The sequence below is a fragment of the Rhizopus microsporus genome, assembly GCF_002708625.1.
Source record: "Rhizopus microsporus ATCC 52813 unplaced genomic scaffold scaffold_16, whole genome shotgun sequence".
NCBI classification, from domain to species: Eukaryota; Fungi; Mucoromycota; class Mucoromycetes; order Mucorales; family Rhizopodaceae; genus Rhizopus; species Rhizopus microsporus.
Genome location: NW_019671931.1, coordinates 471,797 through 497,751, shown reverse-complemented (window position 1 = coordinate 497,751; position 25,955 = coordinate 471,797). Strand labels below are relative to the sequence as shown.

The following is a 25,955-nucleotide window of genomic DNA, read 5'->3' as shown; positions in this document are numbered from 1 at the left end:
AATAGGCGAATTTGAAAGCATGAAGAGGTTCGAGCCCAGCATAAGAGAGTTAGAAGCGCTGGTTATCGAGAAGAAACACAAACGAAGAAGCTCTTCTCTTCGTTTTTAATAAATTTTATTATGCTTTTATTAATTCTGAAAAGTGTTCAAACTTCAGAGGCATATACTAAGTGCTGCATACATGCTCAAAGGTATTCATCATAAACTTCTGATATTCTAGTAGCTACGTTTTTAATATTCTGAAATTGGTCACGTTTGGCCTATAGACTAAAATTTACTTGATAGGAATAAGCTTAGGAGAGTAAAGTGGGTGGTAAATGCATCTATGCCACACATGTATATTATGAAAAGCATCCTATACTTTAATCATGCAGGTCTGATGTAGTATTGTACTTTGTTTATGATATGAGTTACCTTTAGTAAATTGAGGAAAGAAGGGAACCGCTACACCATCAACTAGTACACAATTATACTAAAATGGAAATTCCTTTTTTGAACCTCGATTGACTGCCATACTACTGTTTATTCTCTATCTCTCTCTCTTTTTCTTCTTTTGTCAGCCCATGACTTCTTCAGTTTCATTACCTTTAGTAGTGTGGCATGGCTTCTCGAACCCAAATATTACTTGTATCGCCTACAGCCATCCGAATATCTATGCTGGACAGAGAGACGGTCATATATGGGTTTATACTATAAAGGATAACTCTTTACAAGTAATGAAACAAAATGTGTATACATTTATCCTTCAAGTGTACCAACATTACAGAAAATAGTATAAATTACTTCTAGTTGGTCATAAAAAGCCAATCGTCGCTCTATGCATTTTAAATACAAAAGTAGATTCAAAAGCAGAAGACGTTCTTATTAGTGCATCTGATGACGGGTAAAACAGCGATCTCTGTCTATACTACATTACTTTGTTAATTTATGAAAAAGAGAAATCATACGTTGGAATGCAGCAGACGGAAGATGTCAAGTTGTCAATCCAAACGGGTTTTTCGGCATTCCATGTGCTCTCAAAGTATTTCCTCAGGTAAAGTTAAAAGAGAGGTAGTGGCTATTATTAAGCATCTTCTTTTTCAGTTCTTGAACCAGGACATATTTTGCTGTGGTCAAGCAAATGAGATATCCATACTCAACTCAGCAACGCTCGAGGTAAATTGAAGATGTTCTTTGAGAACACTCTTCTGAAACTCTTTTAGGTTGTTCGAGTATGGGGCGGCCATTCAAATTGGGTTACCTGTGTTGATTTGGATGATCCAAGTAAGCCCAAACAAAAAGAGAGAAAAGGGGTTGCTGATATACCAAACTAGATACAGGCAAATCTCAATTGATGACAGTGACAATGGAGGGTGTTTTAGAAATCTGGGATTTCGATACCGGCACACATGCCTTGTATAAAAATCAAGCTATATCTGCCAAAATACTGGATGATACAACCTGTTCTCCTGCCTTTGATGTTGTTAAAAACAAATTCTTGCCTAGATTGTTTATGGTTCTAACAAATAAGAACATTCTGGTACACATATTGTTATGCTCTAGTATTCACTTGGTTAACGTTGGTTTAGGTCATAGCATCATATGATAATGAGTTTGTGCCTCAGTTCATTATTCCTGCTGAATCAGAGACATGCTGGGCAGGCGGAGGTTTTTATTCAAAAGATCAGCTGGTTGTTTGGACAAAGGTAGATACAACATTTGCAATAACGCAGGAGCACTTATATATATATTCTGTAGCACGGCGACATATTCAACTACAAACTCAAGGAATCAGCAACGGATCGTTGTAAATATAAGTAAGCTTTTAACATCTCATAAATACAATGATTTCATCTAACGTATTATAAAAGTGCTGTATTAGTTCATACATATCGGATGGATAAGAAAAGTAATGAAACAAGAAAAAAAAAGGTTGTGTGATTTACTAAAGGAAAACCCTCCCTCTGTTCGCCCTGTAGGTGATATTTATTCGAAATCCATAAAGATATCTGTATATGCCAATAATGATGAACTTTACGCATTTATTGTCTGCAATCATCCTGAAGAATCAGGATTCAAGATTCTTCCTTTACCAATAGATCAACAGCAAGAAGGACACACGACTTATTCTATAGACATATCATTTAAAGAAATATGGCCAATAAAGGATGAAGTGGATCCAAACTTTGGACGTATCACTGTGACTGAACCAGTAAACACAAATCACTTAGCTATTGGTTACGGTAATATAAACTACACACAGAATGATATGCTGTTGCTTATTTTATATGCTTTTAGACACTGGAAAAATCTGTGTTGTACCATTGTCACTAGCTCTTCTACATCTAAATGATGTTTCTAATCATCTGGGCAAACGAGATGATGTACGAGTCTTTAAAAAGACTCATCAAAGCGCTATTACCTGCATGATTGTTCCAGAGCACCAAGTCTCTGGTCAGCAATATCTGCTCTCTGGTGGTCTTGATGGTGTTGTAAAAATTTGGAATCTAAAGTAAGCGTGAAATGTAATCTTTATTTCATGTATTTATTATTATTACCATTAGCGATGGTAAATTTGTTGCATCTTGTGCTGTTCATTCTACACCTGTCATGTCCTTTATTGAACCAGTCGAGCAAAAGGACATACGAGTGAGAGGATGTATAGCTTCTATTGCGCAAGACAACTCGGTTGCACTCATTTCGGTTGATTCAATGACGTGGTAAGTGCCTTTTATCACATACTGTCTATGAGTACTAGAATAAACCAGATTTAATCATGACGTATTAGCTTGTTTATATTCCCCGGTCATCCGCACCCATTAACTGCTATTCAATGGAGAACAGCAGAAGATTATGTAGTGCTTGGATATAGTGATGATAGTGCATATGTGTGGCAGGTAAAGTATGGTCTATTGACAAAAGCTAAGTGATTTATATTTGTTTTTATATATAGATGCAAACTGCACATTTAGATCGTATACTTTATGGTAAAAGCAAGACAGATGTTATGGAAGACAGTAGATGGCCAATCAACCATATAAGCGCGTCAAAGACTGCCTCAACTTCTAATCATGGAAAACATACAGTACAGATTAAATCTATTGTAACCGATGATTGCAGTAAGAAAGGAAACAAAAAGAATGATTGCTTATTAACATACTTGTAATAGATGTACAAGTGCCCAATAACTTTGCACAAGTATTCATTTTTAGTATTCGCCGATTAGTGCATGACATCTATACCCGTCTATCTATACTTAATGTGCACGAACAAAATAACCAGATCCATCCAGTCTTGAAAGCATCAGTTTCTACTTCTTCTTCAGCATTTGATGCAGTTGTCCCAGATATTCTTTCTTTCAGACCTGATAAGGATGATCCTTTGGATATTCACGACGGTCATCAGCCTAAACATGATGAGGAACTAAAAGAGAAAAAGATTGAGTTAATGACAGCAATCATTTCCATCATTGCTTCATGGAATATAAATGAGGCTTTTGAACTACTCTGTAACCAAACATTAAATTTATCTAAGCAGGTGAACCAGAATATAAGCTATGGTATTAAAGGGTAATTGAATAACTAAAAGATTGATGCATATATCTTACGTTGTTTATAGAACAAACGGAAACTTATCCGTCGTTGCACCTTTAAAACACGAGAGAGAAGCTTGGACAATATCTCCTTCTGTGACCGCAGTCCGCTTACTTTCTATTAGTCTACTCGCAAAGGTGGTCATTTCTATGGCTGGTCAAGAAAGTAGAAGTGCCGATTTAATCACTGGGTATGCAATGTCTTTGCCATTAGTCATTGGTGAACGATATTGCTTTCCTTCGCTATCACTACTAAGCAAGTACTGGCATGATTCATCAGGTAATACTAATAGAAAGAAAGAGAGAGAAAATTAACTAACAGATGAAATAGCGAGATCGTTATTTTCAAGTGCTGTTACTGGATTATCACAAGATGATATAAATTCGCTCATTGACTATTGGGAATCATTCTGTAAAGAACAAAAACAAAAAAAAGAGAAGTATAATTAAAAGATGTGTACTAACAGTATTTCGTTCATAGTGCCTACATCTTCTGAGAATAGTAATCCACAAATGATGGCTCGAGCATCGATTATTTTAGGCATCATGGGCTGCGATCAACCACAAACTCTTGATCCTCGTGTACGCAAGTCAACTGCTTTAAGCCTTACAATTCTTTTATCAGATGTCGATCTAGATACTAACAATAGCGACAACAATGTATTATCGACAGGGTCTATGGCGCGAACATTATCATCCATGGAACTACTTAGTCAAGGATTCAAGACATGGGAAAACTATATCAATGCAGCCGAGGTCTTACGAACACTCTTCATGTATGCTACCGATTCTCAACCAATGATGGCGCTTATTAGTCGTGGTGCGAAAGCAGCTATATTCCAGATATCTATCACCAATATGCCTTTGGTAATAAGCACGTTAACATTTGATACAGCACACGCAAAGTCACTTGAAGATCGCTTACGCTGCTTAAAAATTATTGGAATATTCATCAAAAAGGTTAGATTATTACATGATCGTGGTATTGTTATTAACCTACTTTATAGGAGCCTATTCTTTTATACTCGCATGTCCATAATGTGGTTGAGGCCGTCATCAAAACATTGGACCCTAACGTTCCTCATATGCGGGAAGTTATGGTACAGTCTGCAACATCTGTCCTTCATGACTTGGTGAAAACGTAATATACGAGACTGATTTTTCCTTCATGATTATTAAACACATCCTCTTTGTGATAGGTATCCATCTGTAGACTTTAGTAGTAGTGCTCAAAAACTCGCAGTCGGAACACTAGAGGGGGCCTCCGTGGTGTATGATATCCGTACGACAACTCGCTCAGTAGTATTAGAGGGTCATACAGGACCCGTTGTTGCACTGGCCTTTTCTCCTGATGCAAAATTGGTCGCAACCTGTTCATTGTTTGATCAAAGCGTGCGTGTATGGCATACGAACATGAGCTTATTTGGCATGCTAACCAGTAGCTTAACACACACCAGTCATCAAAGAAAGAGCTCTTCTGGATCTCATAAGCCTGACAAGATATTTTCTTTTGCTTTGCCCAACAGTAAATGATATAGTGTTCTTTATTCTTTTTACTTATGCTGTTTCTATCTAGATTCACTCGCACCATCTGATATTATTAGACAAGTGAGGTTTGATTGGAGTTCACCAAAATGTGTCAAGCTCAAGATATGTGACCTCATCATGAGTTTTACAGTTTAAAAAATAAAAAGTCGTATATGTATACATGATTTATAAAAAGTATTTATTATTATTAATATTATACACGACAAACTTAATGCTGAATTCCTTTATCGACTTGCATCAAACTACCAATGAAAGTCAAGTTCTATTGTGTGCATATATAATTAGTCACTTATCAAACTATACTTCTATATATATAAACTTACCATCTTTGGTCGGACTTCGACAATATCTTCAGGTACAAGGAAAATAGTAGCTCCCACCTTACGAGCAATAGAGATAGCAAGTTTTGCATTGTTAAATGCATCTTCCTCGGTTCTTCCATCCGTAACCATGCTGTAGTCCACATAACCAGGCTTCATACCGTTAAGCACGTCCAAAAAGAATACACCTGTACTAAGTGAAGGATCCTTGAAGGAGGTCATTCTGCTATTCTTGCCACCACGTTGAACTGTTTCATTAGCCCAGCGGACAAGATCTTGATCACTCACTGGACGGCCATTCTTGTTGAGTGATTGAAGTGTATGAACGACGTTCTCACGCATGAGTTGCCAGACAAGACCCAAAGTGAGTGTTCTTTGTCCGTCCACGATGTCTGATCCCTGAATACCAACAAGAGAGAAATGGAGCTCTTGTCCTAAGCGGACAGCATAGTTACAGTTTTCAATTTGTTTAAAGCGAGAGAGAGGTTGTTTACGACTCGCTGCGCGCCAGTTGACAATACCAGGCACAACCTTATCAAAGGCTTGAAGCAGGACCAAACCGTCCTGTAAATCGTCAAAGAGACTGTATACACCAGGTTCGACGTTCAGACTGTTGAGCCAAAGAGTAAACATTCTTGCCTCACGCTCGCCTTCTGCATCAAATGGCTCAATCTCGGGTGCTTCTTCCTCTGTCAAGGGATCCAAGCCAGGGTGTGTGTTGAACAAGTGGGCAACAAAGGCCAAGTTCAATTTGGGGTTGCCAGCCACTAAGGCAGTGGGTGTCAGGTATTTACGACAGTTGATTCTTTCAGCATTATCTAAAATCATTTCGGCTCTCTTCAAAAGATCACGCTCTTGTAATGGTGCACGAGAACAGGACTCGGGCTTGAGTTGATTGAGCAAAACTGTATAGTTTTCACCATCAGCGACATCCTTGGAGAAATTGGAAACTCTACACTAGATTGAGAAAATCATTTTTTCTAAGTATAGCTTTTCTTACCTTCGTTCCCATCCGGCAGCTTTCAAGTGATAATTGAACCATCTTAGCAAGATTTGGTCGGGAGGCAATCTCAAGAATTCGTCAAGTGTTTCATCTTGCTCTAAAAGACGATACAATTCAGGATGCTGTTTGATATCAATCTTGCTCAGCAATCCTCGTTTGATGATTTGCCAGATTAAACCCAGAATTAAATGTTCACGACCTTCGATGATATCTGTTGGACCAATGTTTACGACAGAACAGCCGATAGCTTTGGCAGAGTTGATAACGATATTGTTATTTTCAACCATTTGGAAGTTATTAAGCTTAGTTTTGACATTAAGTACACGTTCATCAATAGTGTCGGGTACAGCATCATTGATCAGCTTACAAAGAATGAGACCATCTGTTGCACATGTTAGTCCTATACGCCTCTTATTATCATCATAAAATACCTTTGCACTCATCAAAAATTTGCATTGTGTTTGTTGGAATAGGTAAACGCTTGCCGATATGAGGGTCTCCAGCTAAAACGCCATTGATATGTCTTGTGAATTCTGTACGTTCATCGTCATTGATGGTATGTGTAACATTTGCATTGGTTCCATGAACCTTAATCTTGTTTTGATGGACATCAAATGCACCCTTATTGCCTCCAGCCTTTAACTTTGCTGCGAGCTGCCAAGAAAAGAAAGAAGTAGGATTAGCATCAAAGGAACTCTTGGCATAGAATTTTCTTTGTCTTGCTCTTTTTCTCTCTTTTTTAATAACCGACGCTTCATGACTCCATACGCGTTCTATCCTATGACAATGACCATATTGACATAGTTGTAGAAAGCGCACTGACATAGTTTCCCCCTTTTTTTTAATTCTTTTCCCTCTCACCAACCCCTTATTAGACCCTTCTATGACCCCCTTCTTTAATTTTATTATAGTCTTACCTCGATAAATTCTTCCACGTCAATTTTACCAACTGTATTTGTGCTGACATCTTTCAAAGTAGCTCTAATTTCATCATAGTTACTACTGTAACCAGTTTCTTTACAAGCCTTTTGAATTTCATTATAATCAAGGTAGCCGTCTTGATCCAAATCAATCTCGCTAGGATGCATTAAGAAACAGACAATAAAAGAGTCAAGTGACTTACTTGAATTGGTCTATCAGACTATTTATATCATTTACTTGTAGTTGAGGATATTTGCGTTGAAGAGTAAAGGCGTTTAAGACCATCTTTTATGTTTAAAAAGAAGAGAGAAAAGAAAAGAAAAACTTTATTTTCATATTTCATCATGGAGATATATACAAAAGAGCGGTGAATGAAATAGTTTATAATGACGTACAGCAAAATCGTGGTACGATCACTGGTGTCTATTTTACAATTTTCTTTTATTTTTTATTTTCTTCTTCTTCTTCTTCTTCTTCTTCTTCTTCAAGATGAGTCACAATAACCCGTTTGAAGATACAAGTCATAATCCTTGGTCTGATAGTGGGCCAAAATATGGGAATGCATATGAAGGCAGTTCTTCTCCTGCACTTCCGCCAAGAGTTAAGGAAACACCAACTTTAGTCTCCAGCTCCCCTTATGGCACTCAACGTATGCCTTCTCCTTCAGCTTACCAACAACCACCTGTTGCAAATGCTTGGCAAGAGTCCAACAAGACATTGGATGAGCCACAGCATCATACAAATGCTTACCAGTATTCTGGTACACCTTATGCAAATTCACCTACACTAGCCAATGCTTATTCTCCTCAGCCTACTCATACTACTGCTACCATTAATGATATAAATAATAATAATAATAATAATACCAAGGCAGAATCTGTTAATTTACCTTCAGCCACACGAACAAAGCCATCCAAATTGAGAGTGTTGCTTAGAATTATTTTGTTTATCTTTGCTGTCGGACACTTGGGTTTTGCAGCAGGAGCATCACCTGTAAGATCCAACAAAAAGGGAAATAACGTATAAAAAACTAAGCTTCTTTTAGTACTCTGGTCATTCTGTTCCATTGGATAGTAGCGCATGCTTTTATTACCTCTTTGCAGTGGTAATGTATTTAACTACAAAAAAACAAAGCAAGCTGTGGCTGATTGTTTTGCATATATATACACATAGGCCATCATGTCCATCATTTACTCTGGATTTCATGTCTTTTTTTACTTGTTTAGAAGATTTGGAAAAACGGATAAGATGAAGCGATTTATACTGATATTATGTGATTTATTTATGGCACTCTTGTGGGGTATTGGTATTATAGTCGAAATAGCTAAATACCGTTGTCCACCAGGTGGGTTTGATCACTGGTGTGATTTCTATAATACCTCCATCTTCTTTGGCTTTGTTTCTTTTGTTTTATATATCATCATCCTTGGCTGGGACATTGTCGGTGGCTTTAGAGCAAGGAAAAACTAATAAATAGGAAAAGTATTGTCCACTTTCATAGACCATCTATATAAACCTCCAATGATATCCTTTGGCTGTTCAATTCCTTTCTTTTGCATCATTCTCACTGCTATCTGTGAATCATTGCCTAGTCTACAGATAACATACACTGTTTGTGTGTCAATACCTAAACTTATGATGATTACATAGACAACTCTTACCATCTTTATCAGTCACTTCGTGTTCTTTCATTGCCTCCTTTACTTTGTCCATCTTGTTATCTAATTCATCAATAGGGATATGAATACTGTTGGGCAAATGACAGATGTCATACTGAACTTTGGGTCGAACATCAAGTAGAACGTGTGGGCGCTTATTTTTTAGTATATCATCATATTCCTATTACCATTTTTTATGAGTTAATGTACACAACCAAGCAAACACACTCTTACGTCCACATCAATACGTTCTTCTCTTTTCAATAAATGCTCACTAACAACCTATAGTAAACAATAAGTCTTCCTTTTTTCCTTTTAATCAACTCTGTTCATTGTTACATCATCGTTCGCTTCGCCTTGGCAAAATTGAACATAGTCAATTAATTCCGTAATCGTTGGGTTCTCTCCGCAGATAGCACAGTCCTTCTTCTTTTGGCGAAGACGCATTGTTCTAAACATCGGATTACTCATTGCACTAAAAATCAAAAAGCTTGGATCATTCAAAGCTGTCATTTTTGTTAGCAAATGTTACACATCGTGTTCAGCTTTACCTGTTGAGCCTATTGCTACTTTGATGGCCTCAAGTGCTTGTAGAATGCCAATGACACCTGGTACTGTAGAGAGATGAGATTCTATCGATAAACGTAGTATATAAATGGACTTACCTACGCCAACAACACCATTGTCTACACATTTACCAACAGCAGCTGCAGGTGGTGGAATTGGATGTAGACAACGGAAACATGGTCCATTGTTATAATTGTAGATAGTAAGCTATAGTGTATGAATGAGGGCAGCTGCATGCTATATTTAATGTTGAACTAACCTGTCCATCTGTTCTCAAGGCACTGCCCGAAACAACTGGTTTACCAGCAAGTACACCAGCATCACTGAGCAAGTAGCGAGTAGTGATATTATCTGTAGCATCAATAATGATGTCATACCTATTATACACAAGGTAAGTATGATTACAACTCTATTCAGTGATCACAGTACCGTTTGATAAGATCCAAAGCATTTGTTCTATCCAGCGTATATGCATAAGGAATAACATCAGCATCAGGATATATACTAAAAAGAAAAAGAAAAAAAGATTAGATAAAATCGATCACACATATTCCCTAGTGCAGTGTTTCCTTACGCCTTGACTGCAACAGCAGCAGATACTGCCTTATTCATCCCTTTACGTGCTTCAGTATGAATAACCTGCCGATGCAAGTTGTTGATATCCACTTCATCATGATCTACTATGCCTAATCGACCGACACCGCCTGCTCCCAAATAGAGCGCAGCAGGTGCTCCCAATCCACCTGCACCAACAATCAGAAAGGAAGTGTTGCGTAGCTTTAATTGAGCTAAAATAAATGGTTTAGTCCTCTATTTTATATCATGGTCATTTACTTGCCTTCATAGCCAAAGTTGGGTGTTACTAATTGACGTCCAAATCGATAAATTTCTTGATTAGTTAGTTTGTCTACTTTTTCAAAAGGATCGGCTTTCTGCTGAGGTGTGAGTGCAGTAGGTGCTTTAGCATAAAGTTGTTGTTCTAGTTCAGCAACTCGTTTACGAAGTAATTCGTTTTCCTTTTTCAAATCCTCCATTGATTTATGAAGCAACTTAAATGAAAGGCAGTAAAGAGAGGAAGTCAGGTGATTTGAACTCAGCTCATTTTACAGGCGCACTCCTTCTTTCATTAAAAAAATTGAACGTTTATTTAAAAAATCTATAGTGTAAAAAAATGATGCAGATAAGCTTGAGAGAATAAGGGCTTAATTTGTTGTAAGGTTGTACAATTTGGAGATATTTTGATTCATGGTGTAAATGAATTCCTTGATTGCCATAAATGCGCTATTGTTACTGGGACCATTGACTGCTTGTGAGAAAGGTAGTCCTTTCAAAACGTATGTCATCAAGTCAACTGAACCTTTTAAAGCAGCAGAATTATTGCTTAAAGGAATCTGACTAAACATCAGACTGGACGCCATTTTACGCACCAAAGACTCTACATCAAGGTCTTGTGGCACCCTTCCGTTGACAATTGTAATATTCAAAAACTTTAAGCCATTAGTAAAACCAGTTCCCAGACGTGGAACAACAGCATCCCAAGCGACATCTTCTTGAAGCATATCAGCAAGACTATTGATATGATCATTGGTTGCTGTGGGGTTCATAAGCTGCTTGGTGACGTTAATCAGCATATCTTCAAACTGTTGCTTGAACTCTGGAACTTGTAACATCTTGTTTGTCAATGGTCGGTCATAAATATGTGGGATGGCAGAGTAATTGCCAGATATAAGAGATATCCCACCGGACGAGTCTACGTTGAAGGTCAAATCCAGGTCTGATGGAATATAGATGTATTTCTTGGAGGAAGGATCTTGGTAAATGTAATAGTTATTGGCATTATATATGTATCCGTCAGAGTAAGCATTAAGAATTTCAAGAGCCATGGAGCGAATAACGGAATCCATATCCAGTTTGGACTTCCAAGCATCCACTGCATTAGTGCCATTGACAGGAGCGTCGGCAATAAACTTGGTCAATTCTTGAAGAGGAGCATAGTCCTTCTTGTTGCCAGCCTTTATCTTGTATTGCCCATTCTCATACGCAGTCAAGTTGCTTAGGTAGTTTAAGCTTCCAGTGTTGTTCGTACCAGAGCCCACACCTTGATAAAGATTGCCGCCCTTGTAGTCTTTGTCACCATCAGCAAATACGTTAGCAGTCCAAGGATCTTGAAATGTTTCGATCAAGCCAAACAGTCCGATTTCTTGGTCATTCAAAAAGACACGACAGTAGGAAAAGTCGGTTGAGATGAGACCCAAAGACTTGACCATACCATAACCAAGCTTCTCGTGCATATAAGATGGATCCATTGCCATAGCTCTTAACTTGATACGTCTATAACCATAGATCCTGTCCTTTTTGTGTAGTTTCAAATTGTAAGAGGTTTTTGGCATCATTCGAGAGCTGACACCTGCAATTGAGAATCCAACATTTTGGAAAGATAGACTGTCATTCAAAGAGACATAAGACACGCTTGTTTTGATCTCTATATCTTGAGTTGCGTTACGATGCATTAGGGCGACCTCTGTTTCGTTGGCAATAATATGTATGGTGGGGATCTCTCCTTCTTGATGCAATTTAGAAGAGATGCGATGAATAAACGGCAATGGTTTGTATACAGTAGGTAGTGGCGCAATCTGCTTCTTGTTCCATGTTCTATTGAAGAATTCGTTCACTGTGTCTGTTTCCACAGGAGATCGAAGGAATGGTTCGCTGATAGTGCTGTTGTCTAATTTTTTAATCTTGGTGTATCTGTAACCTTGACGAGCCACAGGTGCACTACCAGTGTAAAGGATTGTGCTAGGCGAATTGAGCTCTAAAGCATAAGTGACATTGTCCACAATAACGGCCATTGATTGTGATGGGCTTAAAAGGCCAATGACATTGTATTTGATGTGTTTATCTGCTACCCCTTTTTGTGCGCATACAAAGGTCAGTGTGCAAAACACTAGCGCAAGCGCATTAGTATAAGTAACCCCTACATAATCATTGGATCTACCAGCAAAGTACACTTACATAAAATTAAATACTTGAGATTCATTGCTGATAAAAATAGCATATTTTCGTAGTTTTTCAGTAAAAGATGAGGCTTCTTTTATACTTAAGCAGCTTGGTACAGTTGGGATACTCTGAGATCGAATTATCTATTGCTCACCAACAATCTCGTTCATTCTCTCGGTGTATTTGGTCTTTCCGAGAACAAGCCAAGCTTTTCTGTCTCCGCGGGCAAAAGTGGCGTTTGAATACCAAAAAAGAAATTTGTCATACGATTAAACAACCATTTTTATTAAATTAAATAAAAAGACCACTACGGGCGCATTGAAACTATATAATTTCGTCCCGCCCGGGCCAGATAAGAAAGTACATAGAGTCTAAAAACTTGTTTGAGATCAAAGGGGAAAAGGAAGAAAAGAAGAGTACAGAGCAAGGATTAGGTCGTAAGAAGTTAAGAGGAGAGAAAAGGTGGTGGAAGCCATTGGAGGAGCTTTCGCCCTAAGTCAGGCGGTGGAGGTGGCATATCTTGTCCGTGGCATAGGTGATCAAGTCCGTAAAGGATATTACATATAATTGGCCAACGAGAGAGCCAAGAGGAAGCACGAGAGAAGAAACGCGGTTTGTAAGTTGGTAGTAGGCTTAAAAGGAAGGACAGAGAATCTACAATAGTACATGGCATTAGGAGGCGAGCAAGAAATTAGTCATATACCATTTTCAGAAATTAATCGCACATTACAAGATCAATAACAATTACACTTTAGTTGATTTTCTATGTCTTCTTTATTATTAAAAAGGCAATGAATTTTGTCTTTTTGAGAGAAGAGAAGATAAATGTGGTCAACACTTATGAATAACACATAGCTGAAAAAGTTGTTAGAGACTTTATACAAATAGTCTGGTCTTGACTTCTTGGACCAAAAAGTATGACCAGCTATTCCCCAGCTAGTCCTAAGGTATGTTATATGATTTACTCTTGTAAGAAGCTGATATGTAGTATTATAGATCATAAAATCGAAAACAGTACTGATGCTAGCTGGGAGTAGTTTGGTTCTTACCAAGCTTTGGTTTCATACACTCATTTAACCCCTTCCGCTCCTTTGGCCGCTCTCTCACTTGCTTTCTCTTGCTCTCTCTCTTCCTTGCTCTTCTCTTTTCTCGCCACCTTCTCCTGGCCAATTATCGCTGGCTCATTATAGTGCGCTTCAGATAAGATATTAATAACCTCTTTTACAGGTTTACTCACTCTTATTGCTTCTCTTTTTCTCTTATAAATCCTCTTCTTTGTAATGTAAGTATTTAATATCAATGTAAAAAACTGATTTACTAATCATTTCTTTTTTATCTCATTCTTTTGCTTCTGATGGGCTCTCTTTTATCATTATTTGTCATCTGAAATTATCTTTTTTTTTTATCAGTGTGCGAATAATTTGTGAATAAAGCGTAGATTTTTTTTTTTTTGGGATGAGCTTGCCGGTATAGTTGGCTGACTACACAATATCCGTGTAAAATGACTTTTACTTGTATGTTTTTTATTATTGACTTCCAATGCCGAGTAGAGCTTTTGATGTGTTTCGCAAATGATGTCCTAGTTTACTATTGGTTTTACAAAATGAATGCAGGTAAACCTTTTAAATACTGATAAACATGAGCGACATGTTTTCCATACGGACGGGAACAAGTAACAGGTCATTCTGTATATTTCTTGGAAAATCAAATTGGCCAACGTTTATCATTCTATAAATGCCATTATAAGAAAGATCCATTACATACATTTCTGCATGAACCCCTTTGAAAAACAGTTAGTAAATGTTCAATTCTGTTTTAGCCTGTTTTCACCTTCCACGAGTAAACCAATAACTATGGGATCCACCACACCAACGCTGATAAGTTTGGTTGTAGCTACTTGCAGCTGTTTTCCAAGTTTCACAAAGTCGTTTAATTCTTACTGGATAGCCTTTTACCTCCATAAGGGATATCTCATAGTTTTGTTTATCATCGGCATCAATTTAAAACACACAATCTGGATTTACTGTTTGATACTCGCCCTTGGCGTCTTCATACTTCAAATTATACGTAAGCCAATAAAAAAGCTGTTCACATTTTGAGTATTTGTCAAAAATTTACATTGTTACCATTCCATGTGGTTATCTTGAGGAATATAATGAAATAAAAAAAGATTAGTCGTGTTGATAATAATGTTTGATTCAACTAAGGACATAGTAGGTGCTTCAGTTAAATTTTCAAGAATTTGCACACATCTTTTTAAATCGTTGTCGTTGTCCGTTTTGGCCTCAATTCTTGAATTCAATATAATACCATCTACTTCTTCAGAAGGCTGAAGTGAAGTTCTTTGAACTTTATGACATACATAAACGATATTATCTGACAGTGTTGAGATCTTAAAAGGGGCCAACGAATCTAGCAAAATCATGTTCTTTTTGCTTGGACTGATTTTAGTTAAAAAACGCTTTTGTGTCCGAAACTAAATAAATAGAAGAAAGAGACCTAATGTACGCTTTAATATCTTTTAGACAATAACAAAAAAGAACTTATAAAATTCTTGCATTTGAAAGGGGATTTTTTCCCTGGTCAAGCCTTATAGACCTTGATTTAAAATCCTTGACAATATGTGTCGCATTTTCGTTACCAATCATCCACTTTAAATTGAGAGTTAGTACATACTATCATACATTTAAGTACTATTCGTTACCTTTTCTTCAGCAAGAATTTCCGCGTCAGAATCGTCGTAATCACCCACAAGGTAAGCCCTCTTTTTCCTATGACCATGAACTTTTTTACCAGTGCTGCTGATTGTACTATCACTCTCAGAATCTTCATGGTAATAAATGGTAACGTCGTTAGTTGGCTGGTTTATGTTTATATTGCCAGAGGAATTGCTCGTAACCATGGAGCCTTTTTGGCGCTTTGAATGCTTGATATTGTATTTTAATGCCTGTGAAAGTAGATAAAGTTAGGAAATTGCCGTTATATTTACTTAGGTAGTGGGCATACGAGCATACTTTCCAATTTTCAATGCATTTGCTAGCACTTTTTCGTTGGTTATCATTTCCTTCAGCTTCAACTGCTTCTAAAAATTTCTTTAAAGCTCTCATCAATTCACAGAATGGAGCAAGTGGATTTTTTCTCTCTAGATCCTTGTAATATTGGTGTATATCCCATTTCTTTGGATCAGTTTCAAGAAGAAAAGGGCTTTCACCTGTTGTATTCAGCTTTAGTGTTATTGAAAAAAGGCTATTAAGTCGATGACTTGCGAATTAGATTATTAAGAAGAGCTGAATATTATTAAATTAAATTTGTGTGAGAGTTTTATAGGGAATACTATTGTTGTCAGTATGATAAATGTGGTCAATGTGATTATTTATCAATGATATGTTAGTAGCTACTATTGTTGTCAGTACTCTTATTCTCAGCAAATGCAATAGAGGAATGTAAAGTAGAATGTATGCCCTACTGTAAGATTATACTCAAGTTATTATAATGATTATCTCATCAAACACGTCATCACCATTCACGTTGCAATTCAAAGTTTTCAAAAAAATAAAAAGAAGCAAATAAAAATTTATAAACCTTTATTGATGGTAGAAAGAGGGGATTTTTAGAACAAATAAATAATACTTAGCTTATGGTCTAATGGCATGGATATGTATAATCAAACAGTTGCCGAAGTGGAAGAAGAAGAAGAGGTGGTAAAGGCTCTTTCGTGCCACTCTTTACTTTCAGATAATATATAATAAAATTTTTTTTCGAATCCTGTCTCTTTAGATCTTTGAGCGCTGCTAAATATACAAATTTAATTAGATTAGCTAGATAAAGCTATTAAACTTTTTTATTTTTATTTTAGACTTTGGCTCAAGAAAAATTTCATGCTGTTGCTTCGAGTTGGAATGAAAAGAGGTATGATGAAGCTTTGAAGGATTTAATAAATATTATTAATACACCTACATATTTTAAAGAAAATAGAAAGGCTACATTGTTGTATTTAGATGAAACGTAAGTTAAAATAACGACTTGAAATTAATATCCTATATTTAAAGAAATTTTCAGTTTGTTAGACGAAGAGGAAAAGAAACATTGGGTTGGTATTTATGCAAACACACATGTTCATATGGGAAACAGAAATTCAGGAAGAGCTGAAAGCTTTCATTCTGGTTTAAAAAGAGTATTAGGATATCAGTCAGCTGCTAAGTTGAATTTGACAAGAATGCATAACTATTATCAGAAGAAGGTAAGAAACTAGAAAGGGTTATTGATTTACTTTAACAGAAGTTCTGATTTTTCTTGTGATTAATATTAAATAGAGAGAAGATCGTTAACGTCAATTGCAAGTAGAAAGGCCAAGTATTGACTCAAACCTTTTCGACGAAAAGAATGAGTTTAAATTTTCCAAGTTGCAATTTAACACTATCAGGTTTGCCATGGATATAATTAGAACCAACGCAATTAAAGTCCTTCAGCCTGATTTTGTAAGTAAAGGTGAAAACTGTAACTGTTATGATCGTATAACGTATAGATTACCTTGTCCTTGCGTTACTGCCAATAATTTTAATATTTTGCCTTTGGATATAATTGATCCACGCTGAAGATTTGAACGTGATGAAGGTAAGATCCTCACTATAAATTTGTTTATAATTCTACAAGTTAGTAATACATAATATATACATCTCCAGATTTTGAAACAGCTCAGGATTTGAACAGCAATACAGAAGATAAACAGGGTAAGTTAAATACGGGTTTATGGATTGATGATTGTGATAAAGAGTGTGCATGTTATGTAGCTCCAGGAATAGTTTGCTAAGAAGATGTAAAAAATAAATACATCTTTTGTACCTGTTTTGAAATATAATACTATATCTAAATATGTGAACGGATATTATTTAAACGACTACATGGTTTTTTTAAGAGGATGGGGAGTCTAGATCACAATAAATGCTAAGTTTGTGGAATTCTTTTTCTTATTTGCTTATTACACTTCGAGCTTTGTGATCTTGATTGTTGTAATCATTCTTTTCTTTATTAGCTCGAATTGTACAATGTAAAATAAAATACAGCAATATAAAAAGCTTTTTTTTTTGATCCTTCATCTTCTTTTCCTTCAAATTTGTACGCACCCAGACAGCCCGTTGTCAAATTATGAATACTGAGAACAATGGTTACGATCAAGTCGAGCCTCCTGCATGAGCCATGGAAGCCTTTAACCGCCTTTCCTCCTTGGGAGCTAAGTTCGTGTCTTCCCCTTTCTTACAGGAAGACCCCAACGTGATCGTTCGGTCTCCCGGGGCTGATTTCACTCCTTCTTCAGCTCTTTTGGAATGTCGCCCCTTCATTGAGGAAGATTTCTTTCGTCGTCCTCTTCCAGATACTGAGCGCCGGTGTTTCCTCTTTGAGTGCCCTAAGAACACCATTCGTGCCTACGATCCACCTGAACTCAATAAGGTTGACCTGTCAGGTCCCGCTCGTTGTTTTGATACTCAATTGCATGATATCCAGTATCGTCTCTCTGGTCCTACTCACCTTATTGACTGATTCACAATCGGTAGAATCTGGACACTATTCATAAGCGATCTATGGAGTTTGTCAAGGTTATTCACGAGCTTCTGTTCGACCTGGCGTCGCATATTACCAAGCAACGTACTTCTAACATGTTCCGCGGTATTTCCACTTCTTGCGGCCCCCCTTCTGATGAATCTCAGAGCTACCTCTTGGACCCCAAAGATATGGTGGATCACATCAAACTGTCTCGAGCAGCTCAAGCTTCTACACGTAGACGCTCCAGATCTTGTCCTAGTATCCATTAGAGGCTCGACTTTTAGTGGTTACACGACGACATCTAATACCACTACTGACAACGCTTCTACTGTTCAGTCAAAATCTGTTCAACAACAGCGAGGTTTTCAATCTCGCCGCAACATCACCAAGTGGCCTTGGTTGTTCCCGCCCTCTTCTCCCTGTTTCTTCTCGGTTCGTCTGTTTGTTTGTTATATTATCACTCAAGAAGATAAAGGATCAAAAAAAAAAAGCTTTTATATTACTGTATTTTATTTTATGTTGTATAATTCGAACTAATAAAATAAAGAATGATACAACAATCAAGATCACAAAGCTCTCGTGTAATTATGATGATACTTCATAAATTCGGATACTACATCAAATTGATTATGTATAATAATAGCTCCTTCTACTAATTGAAAGAAAGATGGCCAAAGTAAGGAAACAGTCGCTAAGGACGACAAATTTACTTCTGAATTACCTGTTATTGCCTTCGAAGAAAATGATGTTGTTATTTCTACTTTATTACTAAATGCTGATGATATCTATTCTTCTTTTACGACTATAAATGATTTGGATTTTGAACAAACTGATGAAGATGAATTTAATGATGACAAGACAGATAATGGAGTTAGTTTTGCCACAAATGAAGAACAAGATAGTACTCAAGGTGATAATGAAGATGTTGACGACGTAGTAACTAAAGATGATAGCAATGAAGCTCAAAACAAAACATCTCCATCAAATGAAGGAAAAGGTATGTATAAATACTATCGTATTTACATAAAAACAAAATGTTTAATCCATAATGTTTCTATTCACTTTAATTTTTAGATGACGCTAACGAACATCTAAGTTACAAGATGCAACTCTTTTTGAAAGCTGAAAAACTTTGCATCATGATACATATTCCACTATCAGGGATTTTGCAACTCAACAACAGGTTGCCGATGCACTTAAAGTTTTAGAGGAAGCTTATTCACAAATTAAAAATCCAGTAATCAATATTGATCAGCTCAAGCCACCTTCAACAAACTTGAATAGAAAAGGTAGACACTCTTCTAAGAAGGGAGTTAAAAGTGGAACCAAACGCTGCAGATTTATAAAGGGCACTTTGAGAAAAGTTAGCAAAAAGAAATTAAAAAAAGAAAAGAAAAGATAGAAAAAGAAGAAAAGACTGATAGAATTAGAAGAGATACATCTGGCCTTGGGCCAAAAGAAAAGAAAGATCACTCTAGTTGTTAAAAATTCTGATGGAATTTATATTACTCCTACTGATGATGAAGCTTAGACTCCAATTGATGAAAATCCTTCTTTAGGTGTAAAGTCAGAGATTAAACGTGAATCTCAACAATATGATGGGTAAGTAACAACAGTTGTAACAAAATACAGAGCTTGATGATATGATGTTTGTTGACTAGAACAATGTCCTTATTCTAATCGAGTATTCACTTATACCAATCCAATTCGTGACGATGCGTACAAGTGGTTGGATGCAAATCCAATCAATGCTATAAATGCTATTCATAGCGTAAGCGGAGATGGCAACCGCGGATTTCGTGCAGTAAGTTTTGATGCATACAAGACCCAAGACAACTGGATCCTGATGAAAGAAGATATGCTAGCAACATATATGCATGAAGAGAATTATAATACCTTGTATAAAGCAGTTGGTGATAGTAGCACCATAGATTTTGAACGTCAAGCTATGATTGCTAGACTTTCTTCCCGCATTTCATCTTGCAACAATAACCGTTCGTTGTGATTCACAAGTTTTACCTGTCCTCAGATCGTTGCAGATACTTATCATCGTCCTGTAATTGTGTACACTTATTCTGAATTTACATTGAATAAAATATTTATTACTTTAAACTTCAACTCTACGAAAACGTTGCAAAAAGTAAAGCACTATGTAATTCAGTTAAGCACCGCATTATTAAGTGTAATGGAGTAAATCTCTTTTTATTTTTCATATTCGTACTTGAACAACAATTTGTTTGGCACTAACCGACAAATTAAATCTTGTCTTTCGACAATTGTAACCGCCAATAACCACCAGCCTAACTGTATATATGACTGTAATACCAGATTTTGCAATCTCTAAGCGGAACTTCATTTCTTCTATTTTTATGTTTTTCTTTGCAAAGGCATAATATGAACAGGTTAATCTCATTGTCTACATTCACCAGTAAACATGCTTTATTTAGACAGCAATATACTATGGCAAGTAAGTACTATATATGTATACTTTAGATACAATCACAAAAATCATTGTTCTGACTACATATACTACTTTTAAAAGTTGGCACAAGAAGGGCCATATCAAGTACCATTCATTGCCGACAGAACGACGTCAGTACTAAAACTGAGTTGGAAGAATCAATGAATCATATCGAAGAGCTATTTAGCATCGCAAAGGACGAGGTATGACAGCGAGGATATATATATAATAATTCCTTACAAACAATACATCATAGCTGGAATATGCAGAAGAATCACAAGGAACAACCTACTATCACGAAGAGCGGGTTGCAGCAGAGAAGGCAGTCAAAGAAGTAATGAGTGCATACGATGCATTCTTGAGTGAATTGCCTTCTGAAGAAATGCGTAAGGAAGTTGAAACGAGAGTAGGCATGAAAATGAAGGAATTACAAATGACATTTAATGCTTTACCAGACGAAGAGCATTAAATTATCGTTTAAAAAAAAGGAAGAGAAGGTTTGATTTATTTCATATTGAGTGGCTTTAATGAACAATAAACTTGCGTCATCTTGATATCCTATTATGCACAAGAATCGTCAACATATATAATCTCTATAAACTAAGAGGAAAAACACCCCTACCAAAATACTTTATTTTGTTCCATTGCTTAATCCTTCTCCAGGTTCAAATGTTTTTGACTTGCTTTCTCCAATTGATCTAGCCAAATCATTGTCTGTTCCCTGCTCTGTGCTGAATAGTTTTTTAGCTTCATTTCTCTCTGCCAGCTTCACCTTATTAAAGTCTAATACACGAAGCTGTGGGAGCTTGTGAATAACATATAAGCGATAGTGTTGTTTCTTTGCTACGGGATTGTCTAATAAACTTAAATGTGTCAACTTTTTCAGTTTTGTCAATGGCTCTAAATCGCCTAATTCAGCAACTGCATTATTTGTCAAGATGATGGTATGCAAATGAGGAACATAAGTCTCCAGTCCACTTTCAATTCTGGTGATGCGATTGTTATTAAGTAATAAGCATTTGAGTCTGTTTAAACGTGGAAAGTTTCCCAAAACGCGTAGGTCATTGTTTGTAAAGTCAATTGTGTCGTTTAAATCCTAGAATAATAATAATGTCAACACTTGTCTTTTCCTGTTCTTGTTCTTTTACTTTAGTAACACCGAGATTTTCAATAGCTGGTATTTTCAAATCTAAAACAAAAAAAGTCATCAATATACGTAATATAGGTCATTGGTTTGATGAAACAAAACCTCGAAGAATGAGTTCACGGTCACCTAAGGGATTGATGTGTGAAAGGCTATTGTTAATCAAGTCTGCGGTTAATTTCATCTTGAAGAAAGAAAGTAGCGTTTTCTGAAAATATGGGGCGGCGTAACTTTACAAAGTGGCTTGTTGCTGTCTGAGAAAAAGGTATCCTCAGACTGAGGGCGACTTTATTGTATTTAAATAGAAATGATTATTATGAAGTGGTGGTATCGATAGCATCCTCGTAATCATAGAGATCAGGAAAGGACTTTGTAAATTCTTCAGTTAACAATTGCTTGAATTCCTAAAACATAGAGATTAAAGAAAGAAAAAAAGAGAGCGAGACAACAAAATATCCTACATCAACTGCTTTAATTTTGCCATTTGTAAACTGATTTTCTGTAGCTGTTCTTTCTACAAAGTTTTGTGTAAATAGTTCAGGGTTTCTACCATGTTCTACATAACTATATAATAAATATACTTTAGCAAAACAAAAAGCAAAAAAAGAGCCTAAAGATATAAAGACTTTACTTTATAACTTCTTCTGGAATATATTCAGTTATCCCTTCTCTTAACTCATTAATCTCTTTATAGTGTTCGATTATGCTGTTTCTGTATATTGTATATTGTTAACCGCTTTCTCTATTTTATTCAATTTCTATCATTTACATCTTCTTCCATACGAGTCTGTTTCCGTCAGGCTGAAAATCATAAACAATGACACTTAGTTCAAACAAATTCTGTAAAAGCTCATTTAATTGTTCCTTTAGTAAATTTCTGGCTTCATTGGAGGAAATCTCGTCGGATTGCATAATGTAAAGAAGAAGAAAAGAAAAAAGTCCTTTCGTCATTAGGACCAATTTCTTAGTTAAAGTGTCGGGAACGCTAAATTGCCAGATTAAATAGTCACAGCCGAATCTATTTCAAAATCGCTCTAGTGTATCTGCTGAGAGAGATGTCGTCTACACTTTATTCTCATATCATTCGTACACTGATAGAAAAATGATAATTTCAGACAATAAATGATGAAAGAGAGTTTGTCAAAAGTAAAAGAATGAAATATAAAAGAACTGTAATATTTCAGTTACTTCTTATTCAGAGTGTTGACCACATTTATCTTCTCTCAAAAATATCAAGTTCATTTTATGTATTATTACATGTTATCAAGTTGGAGGAAAATATTGATAATCAACTAAAGTGTGGTTTATATGTTTTCATGTTGGTTTCAGCCTTTTGCATGGCTTGTTTGACAATAATGGCAAGAGTAGCTGATTGAATAGATCATATTTTATTTGGTTTCTTTGAGAAAGCAACCTTATTGGAGCTGATATGTGTCAGAAAGAATGGAACAGGTGATTGGCCAATAAAGCCAACAATAATCAGCGTACCTTTGGGAAACCCGAGGGCTCGTAGAAAGTTTATGAAGAAGGAGCAGCAGATGATCTAAGATGGAGAATGGGAGGCATAATGGACAATGTATATGAATGTGTGACCAGGTATATATACAAGAGAGGCATGGTAATGGCCAGCCTTCAGGTGTCCTGACAACTTCTCCTGGATATACTTTTTTTTTCTGGCGAAATCATTTTGGGCAAAATGTGTATTCCAATCTTATTTATACGAGTGAAAAAAGTTGTTTTCTGTTGCATAATCGCATCTTGGTTCTCTTTACGAGTGGATGACTATACTATTAGGAAAGAAAAAGGAGAAGGCCTGTTTGCTATCCAATGTGGGGCATTTGATATGGGATAAAGGGATACTATTGAAAAGACGTCCACGGCCTAAAATAGCAATGATAACAACTATTCAAGTTTCGAGAGTTGGAAGCACAATGTTTTCAAAGGGAATTGCTTGCCTTTATTTAATACCAAATGAGGCCAAAAGAGTACACGTAAGAAGAAATAGTCTCCTATTGTTACTAATGAGCACAGACCATTCGCCAGAGAAATGTATGGGGTAGCACATCACTTGGCGGGCTAAATTGACTCTATAAGCATCATGTGATGAGAAAATAAATGCTTTTTTGTTTTCTTTTGTCTTTCTTTTCTCTTTTATTTATTGACACATGTCAGCACTCGGTAGTGGAGGAGGGCCTCCTATTCCTGCTTCTTACTATGAAAACTTTCTGGAAAGCTTGGCACAAATAGTTTCGAAATTACTTACAGATCAAGAAACTGAAGCTGTTATCGCGTCCATACGTTCTTTTCAAGAGAAACTTAGGCGATTGAGCAGGTGAATGGTTTGTCTTGCCTATGGCCTGAAAGTTTCTAATGTCAATTTATAGTCAAAATCTTCGTCGACTTAATCTCGAAATTACAGCTGCAGAGGCAGAGAAACCTAGTTTATGTCGTCATGTGGGAAAAACTTGTACACAAAACTGTACAAGAGGTTTTATAAAGGCGTTCAGTGTTGCGTTTACAGTAAAGTATTTAATTGCTATCTTACCGAGCCTTTTGACTGGAAAGATAATAAAAAGGTAACGTAATAAAGGCGCATACGCTATGCATGATTTTAATGATATTTTTAGACCTGGTATTTTAAAGCAAATGGCAGGAAGGTATTTACTAAAGAATACAGATAAATATGTATGTGCTTACTAAGCTTATTTTAGAGATACGATGTGTTTTGCTTTATTTCTTGGCTCATTTATCAGTGGCTATAAAGGAATCTTGTGCGCAATGAGACATTTTAGAAAGACCCAAGATAAAGAATCAGATAAACTCAATGCATTTGTAGCAGGGTGTGTAGCAGGATTGTCCCTGGCATTTGATAGAGACAAGCGTCGAAGACAGTCTGTAATGCTCTATTTATTCACAAGAGCACTTCAATTTAATGGATCATGGCTGATGAAACAGTGGGCGAAGAGACGTAAAGCGATGCATCCCGATCAAGTTAAATGGGATGACCATTTGGCAAACTTTCTTCAGCAGCATTCTGGAGTGGCAGTCATGATGATCGCAAACGCGCAACTTATTTATGCATTTTTATTCCAACATGATACATTACCAAGATCTTACTTTTCGTTCTTATTAACCCATGGTGGATTCAAAAATAACTTTGGTAGAATGGCAGCTCCAGCCGCAGAGGCAGTGGGATTAACCGTGAACCAGCTTGTGGAGGATCGATCACCGATTACGATACCAGACAGCCTCACTTCACGAGAATTCTATTTGCAAAATGTTAGCCCAAATATTGGAAACATGATGCGCCCCAAGCTTCATCACAAGTATATTATGTGTGGAATTCAGCATCCACATAATGATTCTTGTTCAGGGGATAAAGTTAGCCTTTTCATGGATGAATTCTTGCGATCATTCAAATTGTATGCTCCACTTAACATTGTAAGTAACCACACATATTAACGAGGCATATCTACGTGTTACTGAATAATTTTGTATCTAGATCATGCTCGTTGTCTTTAAATCCAAGCAATTTACGACAGAGTAAATAATAATAATAATGATAAGCATATTATGTAAAATTTTGTGCTAATACTCGTCATTTAGTCCCAAGCATGTTTTGCAAAAGTTTATATTATCATGCTTCAGATCCTGCTTATTTTTAACCATGTATGTAGTTGCTGGTTTATGCACACCATGCACCCTACGTCGTTTGCTTAATAGAGAATCGCCTTGGATCTATGCTGCTGCAGGAGCAGTAGGTGGTAGTATGGTCATGATAGAAGCACCTGGACGTCAACTAGGTAAATAGTATTACAGCATAACAATTACAGTCTTTAATCATTTTACAGAACTCGGACTTTACTGTTTACCAAGAGCAATAGAATCCTTATGGAGAACTCTACAAAAGAATAAACTCGTCAAGAGTGTTCCACATGGTGACATTCTATTATTTATGGCATCTATGGGATCATTGATGACGTTATATCAAAATGAAAGAGATACCATAAACTCACACTATCTAAGTGTCATGACGCGTTTCTTTGGAAATAATTAATAAACATTTTGAAATTGACTTGTTACTTTCTATTGTAGACTAACCATTGGTTAGTTTCGCGATTGAAACTCATACAAAGGCTGCAAATGCCAAAGCAAAACGGACTCCGTTGGTGTTTTTGAAATTGCTCATTTTAACTTTTTCTCTTTTTCTTTTGATAAAACAAA

At 36.4% G+C, this 25,955-nt stretch overlaps 12 protein-coding genes across 12 annotated transcripts; 7 read left to right on the top strand and 5 right to left on the bottom strand.

Moving 5' to 3' along the window:
- Window positions 1-1,008: 1,008 nt before the first annotated feature.
- Window positions 1,009-5,254, top strand: RHIMIDRAFT_245978 (WD40 repeat-like protein; the record flags this gene model as incomplete). Its single annotated transcript, XM_023610260.1, has 17 exons — window positions 1,009-1,155; window positions 1,203-1,263; window positions 1,314-1,519; window positions 1,569-1,685; window positions 1,738-1,796; window positions 1,912-2,222; window positions 2,278-2,491; window positions 2,544-2,699; window positions 2,768-2,876; window positions 2,933-3,098; window positions 3,149-3,548; window positions 3,598-3,851; window positions 3,903-4,011; window positions 4,039-4,531; window positions 4,579-4,712; window positions 4,771-5,096; window positions 5,148-5,254. The coding sequence occupies 17 exons, from the start codon at window positions 1,009-1,011 to the stop codon at window positions 5,252-5,254; spliced, it is 3,369 nt and encodes a 1,122-aa protein (XP_023463489.1).
- A 73-nt stretch (window positions 5,255-5,327) lies between these two features.
- RHIMIDRAFT_245977 (uncharacterized protein) lies at window positions 5,328-7,648 on the bottom strand (the record flags this gene model as incomplete). The annotated part of the gene is made up of 6 exons (XM_023610259.1): window positions 5,328-5,381; window positions 5,443-6,391; window positions 6,440-6,824; window positions 6,874-7,333; window positions 7,360-7,519; window positions 7,566-7,648. 6 exons carry the CDS (start codon window positions 7,646-7,648, stop codon window positions 5,328-5,330), a joined length of 2,091 nt encoding a protein of 696 aa, XP_023463488.1.
- Window positions 7,649-7,852: 204 nt separating this feature from the next.
- RHIMIDRAFT_245976 (uncharacterized protein) lies at window positions 7,853-8,389 on the top strand (the record flags this gene model as incomplete). The annotated part of the gene is made up of 1 exon (XM_023610258.1): window positions 7,853-8,389. One exon carries the CDS (start codon window positions 7,853-7,855, stop codon window positions 8,387-8,389), a length of 537 nt encoding a protein of 178 aa, XP_023463487.1.
- A 440-nt stretch (window positions 8,390-8,829) lies between these two features.
- RHIMIDRAFT_245975 (adenylyltransferase) lies at window positions 8,830-10,622 on the bottom strand (the record flags this gene model as incomplete). The annotated part of the gene is made up of 10 exons (XM_023610257.1): window positions 8,830-8,972; window positions 9,025-9,202; window positions 9,250-9,303; window positions 9,361-9,527; window positions 9,573-9,653; window positions 9,687-9,795; window positions 9,848-9,965; window positions 10,018-10,092; window positions 10,163-10,396; window positions 10,423-10,622. The coding sequence occupies 10 exons, from the start codon at window positions 10,620-10,622 to the stop codon at window positions 8,830-8,832; spliced, it is 1,359 nt and encodes a 452-aa protein (XP_023463486.1).
- Window positions 10,623-10,790: 168 nt separating this feature from the next.
- RHIMIDRAFT_294230 (coth-domain-containing protein) lies at window positions 10,791-12,437 on the bottom strand (the record flags this gene model as incomplete). The annotated part of the gene is made up of 1 exon (XM_023614066.1): window positions 10,791-12,437. The coding sequence occupies one exon, from the start codon at window positions 12,435-12,437 to the stop codon at window positions 10,791-10,793; it is 1,647 nt and encodes a 548-aa protein (XP_023463485.1).
- A 3,920-nt stretch (window positions 12,438-16,357) lies between these two features.
- On the top strand, window positions 16,358-17,396 carry RHIMIDRAFT_262440 (uncharacterized protein). The gene is made up of 6 exons (XM_023611606.1): window positions 16,358-16,494; window positions 16,554-16,590; window positions 16,645-16,825; window positions 16,899-17,199; window positions 17,268-17,315; window positions 17,376-17,396. The coding sequence occupies exons 1-4, from the start codon at window positions 16,485-16,487 to the stop codon at window positions 16,911-16,913; spliced, it is 243 nt and encodes an 80-aa protein (XP_023463484.1). The 5' UTR covers window positions 16,358-16,484; the 3' UTR covers window positions 16,914-17,199; window positions 17,268-17,315; window positions 17,376-17,396.
- Window positions 17,397-17,685: 289 nt separating this feature from the next.
- RHIMIDRAFT_315318 (uncharacterized protein) lies at window positions 17,686-19,479 on the top strand. Its single transcript, XM_023614989.1, has 5 exons — window positions 17,686-18,033; window positions 18,138-18,317; window positions 18,346-18,558; window positions 18,790-19,123; window positions 19,201-19,479. The coding sequence occupies exons 1-5, from the start codon at window positions 17,782-17,784 to the stop codon at window positions 19,332-19,334; spliced, it is 1,113 nt and encodes a 370-aa protein (XP_023463483.1). The 5' UTR covers window positions 17,686-17,781; the 3' UTR covers window positions 19,335-19,479.
- A 242-nt stretch (window positions 19,480-19,721) lies between these two features.
- Window positions 19,722-20,131, top strand: RHIMIDRAFT_240447 (uncharacterized protein; the record flags this gene model as incomplete). Its single annotated transcript, XM_023609377.1, has 2 exons — window positions 19,722-19,728; window positions 19,788-20,131. The coding sequence occupies 2 exons, from the start codon at window positions 19,722-19,724 to the stop codon at window positions 20,129-20,131; spliced, it is 351 nt and encodes a 116-aa protein (XP_023463482.1).
- Window positions 20,132-20,361: 230 nt separating this feature from the next.
- On the top strand, window positions 20,362-21,151 carry RHIMIDRAFT_45984 (uncharacterized protein). Its single transcript, XM_023615272.1, has 3 exons — window positions 20,362-20,593; window positions 20,669-20,790; window positions 20,844-21,151. The coding sequence occupies exons 1-3, from the start codon at window positions 20,521-20,523 to the stop codon at window positions 21,054-21,056; spliced, it is 408 nt and encodes a 135-aa protein (XP_023463481.1). The 5' UTR covers window positions 20,362-20,520; the 3' UTR covers window positions 21,057-21,151.
- Window positions 21,152-21,218: 67 nt separating this feature from the next.
- Window positions 21,219-21,915, bottom strand: RHIMIDRAFT_206375 (small nuclear ribonucleoprotein polypeptide A'; the record flags this gene model as incomplete). The annotated part of the gene is made up of 3 exons (XM_023606898.1): window positions 21,219-21,683; window positions 21,736-21,776; window positions 21,837-21,915. 3 exons carry the CDS (start codon window positions 21,913-21,915, stop codon window positions 21,219-21,221), a joined length of 585 nt encoding a protein of 194 aa, XP_023463480.1.
- Window positions 21,916-22,045: 130 nt separating this feature from the next.
- On the bottom strand, window positions 22,046-22,643 carry RHIMIDRAFT_245967 (uncharacterized protein; the record flags this gene model as incomplete). The annotated part of the gene is made up of 4 exons (XM_023610256.1): window positions 22,046-22,135; window positions 22,193-22,295; window positions 22,363-22,443; window positions 22,501-22,643. 4 exons carry the CDS (start codon window positions 22,641-22,643, stop codon window positions 22,046-22,048), a joined length of 417 nt encoding a protein of 138 aa, XP_023463479.1.
- A 2,391-nt stretch (window positions 22,644-25,034) lies between these two features.
- On the top strand, window positions 25,035-25,788 carry RHIMIDRAFT_206237 (uncharacterized protein; the record flags this gene model as incomplete). Its single annotated transcript, XM_023606884.1, has 4 exons — window positions 25,035-25,172; window positions 25,234-25,274; window positions 25,338-25,534; window positions 25,583-25,788. 4 exons carry the CDS (start codon window positions 25,035-25,037, stop codon window positions 25,786-25,788), a joined length of 582 nt encoding a protein of 193 aa, XP_023463478.1.
- Between the last annotated feature and the right edge of the window lie 167 nt (window positions 25,789-25,955).

Bases quoted from the DNA above. Each gene is read 5' to 3' on its own strand.
- RHIMIDRAFT_45984 (XM_023615272.1), top strand. From the start codon at position 20,521: ATGAACAGGTTAATCTCATTGTCTACATTCACCAGTAAACATGCTTTA. The intron at 20,594-20,668 runs GTAAGTACTATA...TACTTTTAAAAG, and splicing joins ACAGCAATATACTATGGCAA to TTGGCACAAGAAGGGCCATA. The intron at 20,791-20,843 runs GTATGACAGCGA...AATACATCATAG, and splicing joins TTAGCATCGCAAAGGACGAG to CTGGAATATGCAGAAGAATC.
- RHIMIDRAFT_262440 (XM_023611606.1), top strand. The intron at 16,591-16,644 runs GTAAGTTAAAAT...AGAAATTTTCAG, and splicing joins TTGTTGTATTTAGATGAAAC to TTTGTTAGACGAAGAGGAAA.
- RHIMIDRAFT_315318 (XM_023614989.1), top strand. From the start codon at position 17,782: ATGGAAGCCTTTAACCGCCTTTCCTCCTTGGGAGCTAAGTTCGTGTCT. The intron at 18,318-18,345 runs GTGGATCACATC...TGTCTCGAGCAG, and splicing joins TCTTGGACCCCAAAGATATG to CTCAAGCTTCTACACGTAGA. The intron at 19,124-19,200 runs GTATGTATAAAT...TTTAATTTTTAG, and splicing joins TCCATCAAATGAAGGAAAAG to ATGACGCTAACGAACATCTA.